The sequence below is a fragment of the Indicator indicator genome, chromosome 12 (genome assembly GCF_027791375.1).
Source record: "Indicator indicator isolate 239-I01 chromosome 12, UM_Iind_1.1, whole genome shotgun sequence".
NCBI lineage: Eukaryota > Metazoa > Chordata > Aves > Piciformes > Indicatoridae > Indicator > Indicator indicator.
The window spans coordinates 7,219,503-7,234,053 of NC_072021.1; the positions used below are offsets into that span (position 1 = coordinate 7,219,503).

General features: G+C 43.1%; 1 protein-coding gene across 1 annotated transcript in view; it reads left to right on the plus strand.

The window, feature by feature from the left end:
• UBE2W (ubiquitin conjugating enzyme E2 W) overlaps nucleotides 1–14,551 on the plus strand; it is a 29,390-nt gene that overhangs the window by 10,892 nt on the left and 3,947 nt on the right. Inside the window, exons 2-5 of the mRNA XM_054385468.1 lie at nucleotides 5,617–5,708; nucleotides 10,503–10,605; nucleotides 12,827–12,982; nucleotides 13,614–13,689. Coding sequence (XP_054241443.1) covers nucleotides 5,617–5,708; nucleotides 10,503–10,605; nucleotides 12,827–12,982; nucleotides 13,614–13,689 — 427 coding nt within the window. The remainder of the gene's footprint in view (nucleotides 1–5,616; nucleotides 5,709–10,502; nucleotides 10,606–12,826; nucleotides 12,983–13,613; nucleotides 13,690–14,551) is intronic.

The window sequence follows — 14,551 nt, forward strand, 5'->3', positions numbered from 1 at the left end:
TACTGGTAGGTTTCTGCTCTACTAATAGATAAAAATTGCTTTTCTCCTAGTTGTTTTCTACCAAAGTCTTAAAACTGCCCTTAGTATATCTTGTCTTTGGTTTAACTAGCTTTTGTCTTTCTTCCTTTCTAAGCCTCTGAAGTAGACTTTCAGGTCTGTATTAAGGATTGTTCATAGGTAAGTTTTTTTTTGTGTGAGGTAGCTGATCAGTTAGTTTACCTGTTGAAGAGACTGCACAGCTCATGCAACATTTCTTGAAACACCCAAAAGTTGAATTTTGAAGAACTGTAAAGATGTATTCATTCATCATGCTTCAGCTTTCTTTTCTTTGTAACTACTACCTGTATAAAGTTCCTATTTTCAGCTTGGAGGAGATAATAATCCAGGAGTGTGGGCGCACAGTTGAACCTGATTGGCTTATGGTGTTAATATTTACTGCTAATTAACAGAGGCAAGGTAACAGTTGTGAGATGGGACATGTTAGTTGGAACCCTATCCTTGGCTCTCCTTGCTGCCCTCAGCTCTGTGTACATACTTGGTGCTTGGCAGTGACCCCTATAACTGCACACATGCTTTTGTTTGCATATAGCTTTGTTAAACTTTAACTCTCTAGGCTCTGCTTTCCTAGGGAAGGGGCAGAGCTGTTGTTAGAGCCCTGACAAGGAGCTTGGAACTTGAAGTAAGCACCTGATATTGTAGTACTCCTTTTAAAGGCATTGAGAAAGGTAATTTTCATATGCCTACCTGAGCTAGGGAAGTTTTCATGGCAGGGGAAGGAAAACACTTTTGACTACACTGTTGTGTTATAGGAGATGGTGGTTAAAGCCTGCCTACCTGCCTGTCTTTGAGTGTGAGCCTTGTTTGTGGTAGAATCAGAAAAGAGATCCCTATTTTTGGGTAATGTGATAGTGGTGTTATCATGTATGCTTTAGGAATATAAGGTTGTGCCTCTGGAAGCAGCTGATAGGGACACTGACCAGAGAAATAATTTTGTGTGGGTTTACAAACATTTATATGATATGTAGCATCAACTCAGTGGTGCACAGCAACTAAACTGTCTGATTTTAGGAGATGCTAACCTCCAACTCTCGCCCTGTTCTAAACTTCTACTGTCTCCCCTTTTCAGATATTGTATCTTTTCATGTACTTCTGCCCTGCCTTCTGCTTCTTGTTATGATCCACCAGGAATCAAGACGAGTGAGAGTGTACTTCTAGCATTTGAGGTGTTTAGCACACCAGTTCCAGAGGTGGCCAAGCTTGGAGAAAGAAGAATGTATCTTTTTGTAAAGCTGCTAGAAGCTCTTCAGAGATGTATTGAACTTAAACCACGACAGACAGTGCCATCTATCAGGACTGAACTGGTAGAGGTTGTTGTGAGCTGATTAGGGAGGCAGCAGGAATTTTACTGACTCCAGTTAATTTTGTGTTCTCTGCTCGTCTGCTTTAAGAAGTAGTACGAGCTTGACAGTTCACAATCCGTGGAGGAAAACTGAAGGGGTTGCACAAATCCTGTTTGACAGAATTGGCAAAAGAATACAAGCCATTGTGTGATGTCAGTCAGGTCTCAGCTTCTTGAATAAATCTTTTGGAACTGATGTTTGGATCTGTGTTAAGCTGTGTTCTTTGAATTCATCCTTGAATCATCCTTGTGGAGTTAGGTGAATAAAGTCATCTTGGTTTCAAAGACATTCACCTCTTTGAAAAGAACTTGTGTAAACAACTGATTCTGTCACTCCTCTTTGCCTTTGGCAGCTGGCTATTCTTTTAGTTGAAGGGCTCTGGTGTTACCCAGTCTTACTATGCTGGTCTGTTTCCCATGAGACAGTAAAGATTTTTACCAGTTTCACAGTATCACAGTACCACAGAGGTTGGAAGTGACCTCAAGAGATCATCAGGTCCAATCCCCTTGCCAGAGCAGGATCACCCAGGGGAATCTGCACAGAAATGCATGCAGGTGGGTTTTGAAAGTCTCCAGAGAAGGAGACTCCACAACCTCTCTGGGCAGCCTGCTCCAGTGCTCTGTCACCCTCACTGTGAAGTTTCTCCTCACATTGAGGTGAAACCTATGTTCAAGCTTGTACCTGTTGTTTCTTGTCTTGTTAGCACGCACCACTGAAAAAAGCCTGGCCCCCTTCACTTGTCACCCACCCCTCAGATATTTATACACAGTGATGAGATCCCCTCTCAGTCTTCTCTTCAGACTAAACAGCCCCAGGGCTCTCAGTCTCTCTTCACAGGGAGATGCTCAGGTCCCCTAAGCATCCTCATGGCTCTCCCTTGGACTCTCTCCAGCAGGTCTCTGTCTCTCTTGAACTGGGGAGCCCCAAACTGGACACAGGATTGCAGCTGTGGAGGCAGGGGAGCAGGGCAGAGGAGAGGGGGAGAAGAACCTCCCTAGCCCTGCTGGCCACACTTTTCTTGCTGCACCCCAGGATCCCATTGGCTCTCTTGGCCACAAGGGCACATTGATGTCCCATGCAGAACTTGCTGTCCACCCACACTCCAAGGTCTTTTTCCATGGAGCTGCTTTGCAGCAGGGCAGCCTCTAATCTGTCCTGGTGCCTGTTGTTATTCCTCCTCAGATGCAGGACCCTGCACTTGTCCTTACTGAACCTTGCACCCAGCTCTCAGCCTGTCTGGGTCGTGTTGGATGGCAGCACAGCCTGACAGGTGTTAGCCATCCTCCAGTTTTGTATCATCATCGAACTTGCTGAGAGGACACTCAATGCCCTCAGCCAGGTCACTGATAAAAGATATTGAACAAAACTGGACCCAGTACTGATCCCTGGGGAACACTGCTGGCCACAGGCCTCCAAGTGTACCTTCTTTGTACCTTTTTGTTTTGGTTTACTTGGAAATTGTATTGAAAGAATGTTTAAGCCTAAAATCATAGAATGGTCTGGGTTGGAAGGGACCTGCAGAGGTCATCCAGTCCAATCCCCCCTGCAGTCAGCAGGGACATCCTCCACTAGATCAGGTTGCCCAGAGCCCTGTTGAGCCTCACCTTGAATATCTCCAGGGATGGGGCTTCAGCTGCCTCTCTGGGCAGCCTGTTCCAACGTTCCACTAAATCCTCTCTCAAAGATCAAATGAAGATTGCCTGTACATCCTTCTGCAAATAACTCCATGAGTGCAGTCCCTGTTTTCTTTTGCAGATAGTTGACAAGCAGAAAGGGATCTCTGGGAAATCTGATGGATTAGCAGAAGATGGTCTTGAGATTTGAAAAGAACAATCCAGCAAGCACAGCTTCCAGGAATAGCAAACATCTGTTCGGAGGTTATTGTGGGATTGAGGAGCTGTATTGAGTTGTACTTGGGCTTAAAGGAGTTGGTTAAGAGGCTGAAAACAACTTGAGTGTTTGGTTAACAAAAAAGTGCCCCTGATCCATGGGAAGAAGAGAAGCATAAATAATAATGGTGTTGACTTTAGATATGCATGGAGTTCTGTACATAAAGGAGGACTCCTGGTCATTAACAATTTTGAAAGGCTACAAGTTTCTAAAAGAAAGCACTAATTTACAGTGATGAGGTCTCTCAATAGGGAAAAAATAGAGGAGTAATTGTAAAAGCCAGTGTGGCTGCTGCTTAGTGAACTGAGGGATGACAAGGCTGTGTCCAGAACAGCAAAGTGAAAATAAATGTCTGCAGGAAAGGGACAAGCGTAGAAGAGTGAGAGCTACCCATGATTCACTGCCTGGGATTAGCAGGTCCAAAAAGCAGTTCAGAAAGATTTATAAATCACTAGAAAGATGAAGACAGGGACTAGCCTGGGAATAGAAAAGGAAAGCAAAGAAGAACAGACTCAGATATTTAAATAAACAACAAATCCTGCCAAACAATGACTTTGAATGAATTCCCAGATGATAAATACTATTTTTCTACTACTGTGTGAAAGGGTGGCTTCCTGAAATCACTGGACCAAATAGTTGTTGATACCTAACAAAGAATTAGCTTGTGAGTACCTAGATAAAAAGTAGCCCAAATGGATTTCAGAAGCAGAATCGAGTTGAACTAACAGGATTTCCTACTCTTGTTGTGCAGTAACTATTGTGGAAGGAGAGCAGTATCTGTGTTCTGACCATGCCAATATTTTTGACCTATGTTACTATGACACTTGAATATGCAGAGAAGAAAAGTGTGGTATAAATCAGTGGCTTTTATTTTCTTATTAACCATGAAGATCACTTCTCAAGATTTTGACTGGGTGTCTGACTGAGAGAGAGTGTTTGCTTCTGCCAAGCTAAGTGGACCTACCAAAGTATATTTGGAGGGCAGTCTACAGTGATGTGAAAGAACGGTGTTTAGTTAAGGCTGGGAAAAGAGAGAAGTTGGAATAAGTAAGAGAGTTCTCTTTCATTTGCATGAAGAGTATCATGATTTATTCAGCTCACCTAGATCTCTTAGATGAAGGGAATTAATTATAAAAGCAAGAGACAGCATAATGTGGGAAGTGAGAGGCTTTTAACTGCAAGAATATTTGAAGAATCTTTGATCCATCCTTATGTTAAGAAGGTGAAGAGGTGGCTTCCCTGAGGTATCCTCAAGTCCAAAGATTATAAGAATCTACAAATTGTCTGACAAATGTTAATCCATTAGACTTTATCAACATGTGTTGCTGCTAATTCTCAAGAGTTTTGTGCCCAAAAATCGTTTTTATGTGTTCATGGCAGTCAGGTCTGAGGGAAGCTTTTCTCCCTCTGAAGTTGTTCTTTTTCAAACGTTTAACTGCAGAAATTCCAGCTGCAGTGTGCCTTTTCCACAGAACGTGTGTGGGCTTAGTGTATCAGAGTCGTGGTGTTTGACAAGGACATCACTAAATGCTCTTGAAGTGGCAATTGTGTGATCTCACAGTAGGCTTTCGCCAGTAGTACTCTGAGGAAATGAGTGTTCTTTGGAACCATTTTGGTACAGTTACACACCAAAGAGGAATGAATTTCTAGCTGTTGCATTTCACCTTTAGATGTTTTCTAAATTGCCAAAAGCTCAATTCTATAATCAAACTGTATGAATCTGACCTTTTTTTTTTGGTCTGGATCTGCCTCCTGTACATTAATAAGATGCAACACAAGACAAATTATTTTAAGTCGTGTTAAGGCAGAAAGGAACTAAAAAAATAGTCCTTCCTAATCTCTTTGGAGAGTATCTTCCAGATTTTCTGAATATCTATGCTGGTTATTGGGCTGTGTGTGGAAGCATGTAGGCCGCAGCTGGAGGAAAGCAATTCTGCCTCTCACTCAGGCATGCTATCTTTAGGAAGCCCCAGTACAAGACAGACATTGATGTCCACTAGCAGATGACCACCTAGATGGTTAGGGGTGTACATGCTGTACAGGGAAGCTGGCTGGGTTTCTTCAGCCTTAAGGAGAGGAGGCAAAGGGAAGGTCTTGCTGATGCCTACAGCAACACAAGGGGGAGGTTTTGGGGACAGTAGAGCCCCAGTGGGAAGAAAAAGAACAGCAGACATGAATTGGAACATGAGATACTCTAGTAAGGTTCAGAAGAAATGTCTTAGACAGTGAGGGTGGTCAAAGCCTTTCAGTAATGGATGAAATGTGCTTTAGTGTGCCTGTTTCTTGCTGAGCTTGGTTTCACATATTCTGTACAATCTCTTTATAGAAGCGGTTACAAAAAGAGCTATTGGCATTCCAAAAGGACCCACCTCCAGGAATGACACTCAATGAAAAGAGTGTAGAAAACTCAATTACGCAGTAAGTATCTAGACTGCTTTGTTTCTGCTCTCAAGCTGAAAAGCATAAGGAAGGAGAAGCTCTCTGCATGCCACGTCCACCACTTACCCCAAGGCTGAATTGTATTTTTTGTCTAGGGAGTGAAACCTTGCTCTGCTTAATGAGTATAATCACAGAGTGGTTCGGGTTGGAAGGGACCTTAAAGATCATGCAGTTCCAGCCCCCCTGCCATGGACAGGGACACCTGCCACTAGCCCAAGTTGCTCAAGGCCTCATCCAGCCTGGCCTTGAACACCTCTAGGGAGGGGGCATCCAGAGCCTCCCTGAGCAACCAGTTCCAGTGTCTAACCACCCTCACTCTAAAGAATTTCTTTCTAATCTCCAGTCTAAATCTGCCTTCTTGTAACTCAAAGCCATTGCCCCTTTTCCTGTCACTACAAGCCCTTGTAGAAATTCCCTACCAAGCTCTCCTGTAGCCCCTTCAGGTGCTGGAAGGCTACTCTGAGGTCTCCCTGGAACCTTTTCTCCAGGCTGAACAGCCCCAGCTCAGGCTGTCACATGTGCTGGACACTTAGAAACTAAGTATTGAATTAGTTTAATGTTTATTAAGCATTTTGCTTTATAATGAAATGTCAATTGGTAAAAGCTTCTTATTTTATAGTAAAACATTTCAACAATCTTTCTAATCTATAAAAAGCTCTCTAAATGTATTGAAATAATGAAGTAGCTGGTTTAGAGCTTCGGCATTCTTTGTGCTGGATATATTTCCTGGATGTGAACATCCATTACCCTCTTTCTCTAAAGTAAGTGGAGGAAACTTCTTAAAGAGCAAAATTATCTAAGTGTACTTGTTACACGTTTCTTCCTGTTGTGGTTTTGATCTGTGATTTGTGAAAGAGGAACACGATTAAATATTCTGTATTCTTTCCTTTTGACAGGGCCAGGGCTTGTTGCTGGAACCAATTTAAACTTTCTAATTGACTGAAATTAAAAATATTTTGACACTGACATAATTATTTAATTTTTAGTTACATTCTAGAGAAATATTAAAACTGCTTAGCAGATGTAAACATCTCTGAATATGAATCTGAGGCTCTGTGATTGGGGCAACAGGATCAAGTTAGAAACATAACACAAAGCTGACTTGTGACAAGGCTTCACTTCTGTTTTTTCTGTGCTAGCACTCTGACCATGTCACATCAGTCCTCCCCAAGCTTTGTATCTTCTGAATTAAGCCCTGCTGACTTTAAATGATGCTGGGTTCTCTGACACTTTGTGCAGGTAAATGTGACTAAAACATTGACATAGAATTCTACAGAGCTTGGTACAAATAGTAATAAATCATGGTTATAAATCTGAGTTAACAGTTGTGTTTCTTACTTTGTATTACCTTACCCTTTATTTTGGGTTTTCTTTGGGAAGCAAAATACCTATATCTTATGGGAAAAAAAATCGCTCTGGTATTGCGAAACCCTTGACTATTAAGTGAAAGTTTACAGCAGTACAGACATGGAGAAAAAAAAAAATCTTCTGTTTGTGGATTTCCACTTTTCTTGGGTCTCTGTTCCCAGAGTATTACCTCAAGGTTTGTTTTTTGGAGTTTGGGGGTTTTGTTGTTGTTTTTGCTTTGTACAATTTTTAAACCTTTCAAATGATATGCAAACAACCCCTTCCTGTTTACTGTCATGCTAGATTTTGGAATTGTTGCTGCTTGGAGAGAGCAGCACAGAGGAGAGGGACCTGGAGGTCCTAGTGGATAGAAGGATGACCATGAGCCAGCAATATGCCCTTGTGATCAAGAAGGCCACTGGCATCCTGGGGTGGATTAAAAAGGCTGTGGTTAGTAGGTCAAACGAGGTTCTTCTCCCCCTCTGCTCTGCCCTGGTGAAGCCACATATGGAATATTGTGTCCAGTTCTGGGCCCTTCAGTTCAGTAATCACCTCAGGGAACTGCTTGAGAGAGTCCAGGATAGAGCCACAAAGATGTTGAGATCACTGGAACATCACCTTGCTGAGGAAAGGCTGAGGGAGCTGGGACTCTTGAGCTTGGAGGTAGAGGAGCCTGAGGGGTGACCTCATTCATGTTTATAAAGTTGTGCAGGGCAGTGTCAGGAGGATGGAGCCAGGCTCTGCCCAGTGATGTCCAATGATAGGACAAGGAGCATCTGGAGCAAGCTGGAGCAGAGGAGATTCCGTGGGAACATAAAACCTTTTCCGCTCTGAGGGTGACATAGCCCTGGAGCAGGCTGCCCAGACATTGTGGAGTGTCCTTCTCTGGAGACATTCAAAACCCACCTGGATGTGTTCCTGTGTGACCTGCTCTAGGTGATCCTGCTCTGGCAGGGGGGCTGGAACCAATCCTTCAAGGTCCCTTCCAGCCCCTAACATTCAGTGATTCTGTAAGCAGCTCCCTGTCACAAGTGACACCATACGCTTTCTTTCTGTGTGGGTTTTTGGTGCTAAGTAGTTCTGAGTTGTTTAATCAAATTGCAGTAAAGATTTGTGTAGCAGTACTGGCTTGGGTTTGAAAGCTCTTGAATAGAATAATGGATGCTATGCTGTAACTGGGTCATTTGAAACATTGGGCAATCGTCTACTTGAAATACACAAGGATTAGAAATTTGAGGAGGCTAAACCATAAAGCATACAGGAATTATGGGCTCTAGTGATTCCTTGACCATAAACAGAGCAGTGTCCAGGCACTTACCATCTTCTGAGTAAATGAAACTAAAACACTTGAGAGAGTGTGGATGGTCTGCATGACAAGGGTTGATAAAGCTGAAGAGTGGCGGTGCCCCATGGGTATAAATGGAGAGGGAGAAGTGAGCTGAAGTGCAGATAAATTAAATCAAAGGAGTCCTCACAAATCTGGAACAGTAGTGCAGCCATTGCCATGTGACTGCTGAAGGTGCAGTCCTGCTGAAGAGTGACAGCCAGCGCAGTAGAGAAGCAGCTCAGTACAGATGCAGCTTTTCTCCAATGTGAAAAGAAGGTAATAGTAGGGAAGATAAAGATGTGCACAGCTTAAATAGACAGGGAGAGTGTATATGAAGGAAGATGAAAAGGTTTGGAATAGGATCCTCAGGACTGCCAGCTGGAGGAGATGTGAACTTTTCTGAACACATCACTGTTCTGAAAAATCTCAACTGCTGCCTCCCTTGATTCTGATGTCAAACTTATCTGAGCATTTTTGTAGTCTTCTGCTGAATCTTAATTACTCTGTTACTCCAACATGTAAAACTCGATCCAGGGTGAAAGACAGAAATGGGGAAGTGATGCTGCAAAAGATGGTATTAAGTGATCAACAACATAACTCCAAAATACCAGAAGCTGGGTGGCAGTGGTGCTGAATGTGGTGAACGACATGCAAAGCAGCTATTTTTGACCAGATTAAAAAAATCCCCAACAACCCAACCTAAACCCAGCAACTACAGAAACCCCACCCTCTGCCAACTCCACCTGCCAGTTACTTTTCTGTTAGTTCCAATGGAAGGAGCAGAAGCAGAGGAAAAAATACCGTGATCTGTTGATGTTATCTTGATTACAGTCTCAATCCTTTTTATTGGTTTTGCTTTTAATCTTCTATAACCTTTTCCTTTTTATACTGCTAACCTTTCTAGTGTTGGTTCTGTTACTTGCCAGATTACATACCAGTTAATTTCTGATGTTTTTACAGATGTAAGTGCAAAAGGAGCGTAGCCATTGCCCCTTATCATAGAATCATGGAATGGTTTGGGTTGGAAGAGACCTTAAAGGTCATCTATTCCAACCCTCTGACATGGGCAGGGATGTCTTCTAATAAACCAGGTTGCTCAAGGCCCCATTCATCCTGGCTTTCAATAATTCCAGGTTTGCAGCCTCCACAACTTCTCTGGGCAACCTCTTCCAGTGCCTCACCATCCTCATGGGGGAAGAATTTCTTCCTCATTTCTCTTGTAAATGGAGCTTCTTTCAGCCTGAAACCATTACCCCTTGTCACTCCATGCTTTTGTCAGAAGTCCCTCCCCAGCTTTCCTTTATTCCCCCTTCAGGTACTGGAAGGCTACTCTAAGCTCTCAACAGAGCCTTCTCTTCTTGAGGCTGAACACCCCCAATTCTCTCAGCCTGTCTTCATAGCAGAGGTGCTTCAGCCCTCTGATAATCTTCATAGCCTTCTCTGGATGCAGTCTACCATGTCCTTCTAGTGTTGGGGGCTGCAGAGCTGGACCCAGAACTCCACCTGGGGTCTCAGCAGAGCACAGCAGAGAGGGAGAATCCTGTCCTTTGTCCTGTTGCCCACGCTGCTGGGGATGGAGCCTAGGACAGGGTTGATTTCTGGACTGCCAGCACGTGTTGCTAGCTCACGCTGAGCTTCCCATCACCCAGCACCCCCAAGTCCTTCTCAGCACTGCTCCCTATCCTGGGAGCCTGGTTTTGTGCTTGGGACTGCACTGACCAAGGCATAAGACCTTGAATCCAGCTTTGTGGGCTGCAGATTTTGTTTTAATGAGCTGTATTGATGATTTCTTTGACAGACATGTAAAAGAAGGTAGGAGGGAATGTGTACCAGTTTCTCACATTAACAGTCATGTCCCTGGGAGCTGCTGGGTCTGTGCTGAACTCAAGCCATAATTCCACATATGATTTGCAGTGTGGGGTCAGTGCCTAGGTATGAAATGCCAGGCTGGTTTCTCAAACAGAGGCCAACTGTTATTGATGGGGAGTTTAGAAGATGTGGCTGTGCTCAGTGATAGGTATTGATAGTCCTGTGCTCTAGGAGTAAAGTTACAGCTGGCCAGTCCCCAACACTAACAGCTTTTATTCCCTGTTCCCTAGGTGGATTGTAGATATGGAAGGTGCTCCAGGAACACTCTATGAAGGGGAGAAGTTTCAGCTTCTGTTTAAGTTTAGTAGTCGGTATCCTTTTGATTCACCTCAGGTAACTACTTTCTTCCTTCTTTAACAGCGCCTTTAGGTTATAGTTGCATGACACATGCTGAGTGTTAATACCACCCACATATTCTAATGAGGTTTAGTTAGTAATTAATTTGATTAGACACATTGTGCAGATGCCTTTTCAGATTTACTCTGCAGCGAGGTGTAGTGCTGTGACAGGTGACTTGCTTTCACAGGACATGCAAGAACAGCATAAAACTGAGGCTGCTTTGAGGTTGGTATTCAATACAGGGTCGTGTAGGAAGGTCCCTTTACTGTGGTGCAAGCTGCTGCTTCATCACTTCTGCTCTTGCTTCCAACTTGAATTTTTCAAACCTGTTTTTAAGTCTCTCTTGCATCTTGTCTGCTGCCATTCTTACTACAACTGAGAAACGGTTGGGATTGTCATAGATGGGTGACATCTTTAGGAGAGGCCTGCAAAGCTGCTGGTTGTCAGCCACGTGTGAGACGCTGGGTTGCTTTTGTGGCAAGGTAAAGAGCTGCAGAGCCAACCACGCTGCAAGGCTGCAGAATGAGCTCCATGTCCATCCACCGCCCATTACCTGAGGGCAGTGTTACAAAACAGGACTGGCAGGAGCCATGCTTTTTGGAAAGGAAGAAAAGCAAAATTGCTTTGGTTTGTGTCCTGTTTCAGCTGAGAGCTCCAAGAGTGATCTCTGACACTGCTCTCCCAGGTGATGGAAGTGAGCTATGCAACCACAGAACCATGACATATTTTGGGTGCTGTCATGAAAACGAGAATGCTGACTTTTCAGTCTTAGGTTTTAAGGAACAAACCTCATCAGGTTTGCAGTGAACTACTCATAGGTGATCCACAAGAGAGTAGCCACTTTGATTTAGTTCCAAGTAGATGCTGTTTGTACTTGTTACCCAAGTTGTGTGTGTGTGGCTCTGTGCAATTTACCACAAAGCAGCAAATTCGATTTGTACATGCCCACTGCCTCTTAGCTCAGAAAACAATGAAGAATCTAAGTACTGGATACTGGCTTCTTGCAGATGGCTATAACTTCCATTCTAAAAATGCTGCTGCAGTAATTTTATTCTGTATCCCAAACCTCTGGGTCATAATTCTCTCTCCTGCAAGTCTGCTTACCATGAATTGACAGTTTACACTTCTGCTGCTTAATCACTTGGCTGGTTTCTACCTCTAAATGGCTGTTGTTCCTCACAGTGTGCATGCTTTCACTGTCCTAGTCTGCCTAATTCTTGTCTTCCTACCAAAGAAAGACATAGGTGAGGAAGGGATTATGAAGGTAAGCTCCTCAACGTTTGAAAAATAGCCATTGCAAGGCCTATGAAAGATCATTCTGCATCCAGTTTTTCTGCTGCCTTAGGAACTTCTCTGCCATTTGGTAAATGGGTTAAGCTTTTTCATTTCAGTTTCCTGTAGAAGGGTGTTGCTTCTTGCTCGCAGTGAGGTGGGTATGTTCTGTAGATATGCACGTATTTGTACCTATCCATCTATCTACAGAACCTGGGAAACACCTGGGAGGTTCTGAGTGTTAGAGTGCTAGAGATTTGTCATGCCATTGCGTGAAAGTGACAGTGGTTATGTTGGAGAGGGAGCTCAGGAGGGAAATGATGCTAGGAAGGTCTCACATTTACTCCCGTTTCTGCTGGGCCCAAGCCAACCGTATTGGACAACAAACTTCGTGTGAGAGCAACAGTTGTGAAAGCTGCTTTTCTGACCTTTTAATAGGAGCTGCAGTTCTAAATGCTGTTCCATATTAATCCATGTCACATAAAAGCATGTTCCATTTGAAATAAGGAGCTAAAAATATTTCCTAGATGGGAACATACTTGGGATGTACAAGTCCTTTATTTTACAGTTCTGAGGATTAGTGCTGAAACCTGACTGAGTTGTGCAGAACTGAGTTTCTATTTGTCCAGGGTTATGCACTTCCTCACTTGTCAGTTCTGTTGTGTTCCCTGCTGGATGATGTTGTGGCTTTTGAAATGGTTCAAATCCTGTGTTCTGGCCTGTATTCCTTACAGCTGTATTCCTTAGGGCAGGAAGGTCTGAGGCTGTGAGGTACAGAAAAAATCAGTTTGTTTTTATCCTATCGCCTTGGCATTTTTTTTCTATGCTGTATGAATGTCCATAGAAAAATACCCTCCATGTAACCATTTACAAAACTTCATCTTCACTAGCTGTTTATCATTTAAAATGTAGATAATAAATGAAAATTATGTTCTTTTTTTAGGTCATCTTTACTGGAGACAATATTCCTGTTCACCCCCATGTTTATAGCAATGGTCATATCTGTTTATCCATCCTAACAGAAGACTGGTCCCCAGCTCTCTCGGTGCAATCTGTTTGTCTTAGCATTATTAGCATGCTTTCCAGCTGCAAAGAAAAGGTACGGGCTTTTATGGCACTTTTGCAGTAGCATAACTAAAAACTAATAGCTTTTTGCTTTCCAAAGTGAAGGCTTTGTTTTTGAGACTCTACAACAGACAAAACTGCTCTGTCTGCATTTCACCTGCTGACAAAATCCTAAGACAGATCTGCAAAATAACCAGTGCAGGAAGTACTTTGTCACTGTTTTCATGCTAACCTGCTTGCCTGTCATCACTGGGAAAGACAATTAAATGGAACCCTTCCAGCTGTAGGAACTGTGAAGTTCAGTCACGCTTTTGGACAGATCTTTGTAAACTGATTCTGTCCAAAAGACAGGGCACAGTGACTATTGGAGTGTCTTTACCAGCTGTTCCAATCTTCTGGTGGCTTTTTAATTTTTTTTTTTTTTTATTGACTTCTCTCTCCCCCTCTCTGTCTCCAAGCTGTTTGGTGTTTTTACTTACTGAAGTATCTCCAGTCACAGTTGTTACGTGGAGCCTGAAGAGATTTTTCCTGACAAAGGCCTAGCCCTGCCTGTTAACACATTGTCACTGCACTCACCTGGCAGCCTTGCCTAAGCTTATGAAATAGCTCCTGAGCAACAATCTGAGGATCGTTTGATGATCTGTAGGTCTTCTCTTCTATTGCAGAAGCGACCTCCAGATAACTCATTTTATGTAAGAACATGTAACAAGAATCCAAAGAAAACAAAATGGTGGTATCATGGTAAGTATTTAATGGCGAGCAGGAATGCTCAAGTTGGTTTTTCAGGCTGAAGGCAATTAACGTGTAGTAAGATAGGAGAAATGTATTCAAAGCCTTAAACACTCTTATTTTTTTAATTCCAAAGAGTTATAAAAGTCCTGTTTCTAAGATACTCTGCTTTGATATTTTTTTTTAATATCCCATTTTAGTAATTTCTGATAGAAATTTAATCGGTACAGATTCTTAGAATGGTTTAGGTTGGAAGGGATCTTAAAGATCATCCAGTTCCAACCCCCCTGCCATGGACAGGGACACCTCCCACCAGCCCAGGTTGCTCAAGGCCTCATCCAACCTTGAACACCCCCAGGGACGGGGCATCCACAACCTCCCTGAGCAACCTGTTCCATGTCTTACTACCCTCACCATAAAGAATTTCTTCCTAATCTCTAGTTTAAAATGTTGGTTACACTTTAAAAGCTTTCACAGACACTAGAAGATGTGAACAGCTCTATGTTTTAATAGTTTTCCACTGATAATCAGAATCTCCAGTGTGAGACAGTTGACTTAAGAGACTTCAGGGCCCTTAAGAACTCACAGTCAGTAGTAGAGGCGTCAAGTTCTGCATGGAGGTGATTAAAAAAACCAGCAAAACCTACAGTGCTGCAGTGGCTGCAGTGCTGGTGTCATGGTGTTTTGGTTTGGGGGTTTTGTGGTTTGTTTGCTTTTCTTTCCAGGTGTTCTCCACCTGGCTCTACACTGTGTGGTTTCTTTCTTCTGCTTCAACATTTGTCATCCTCTTCCCAGATCTGGAGTGGGCTGCATGGGCTTATCATCTCTATTCCATTGCTGAGGGAAGAGAGAAGGAAGAGGAAGAGATAGGCTT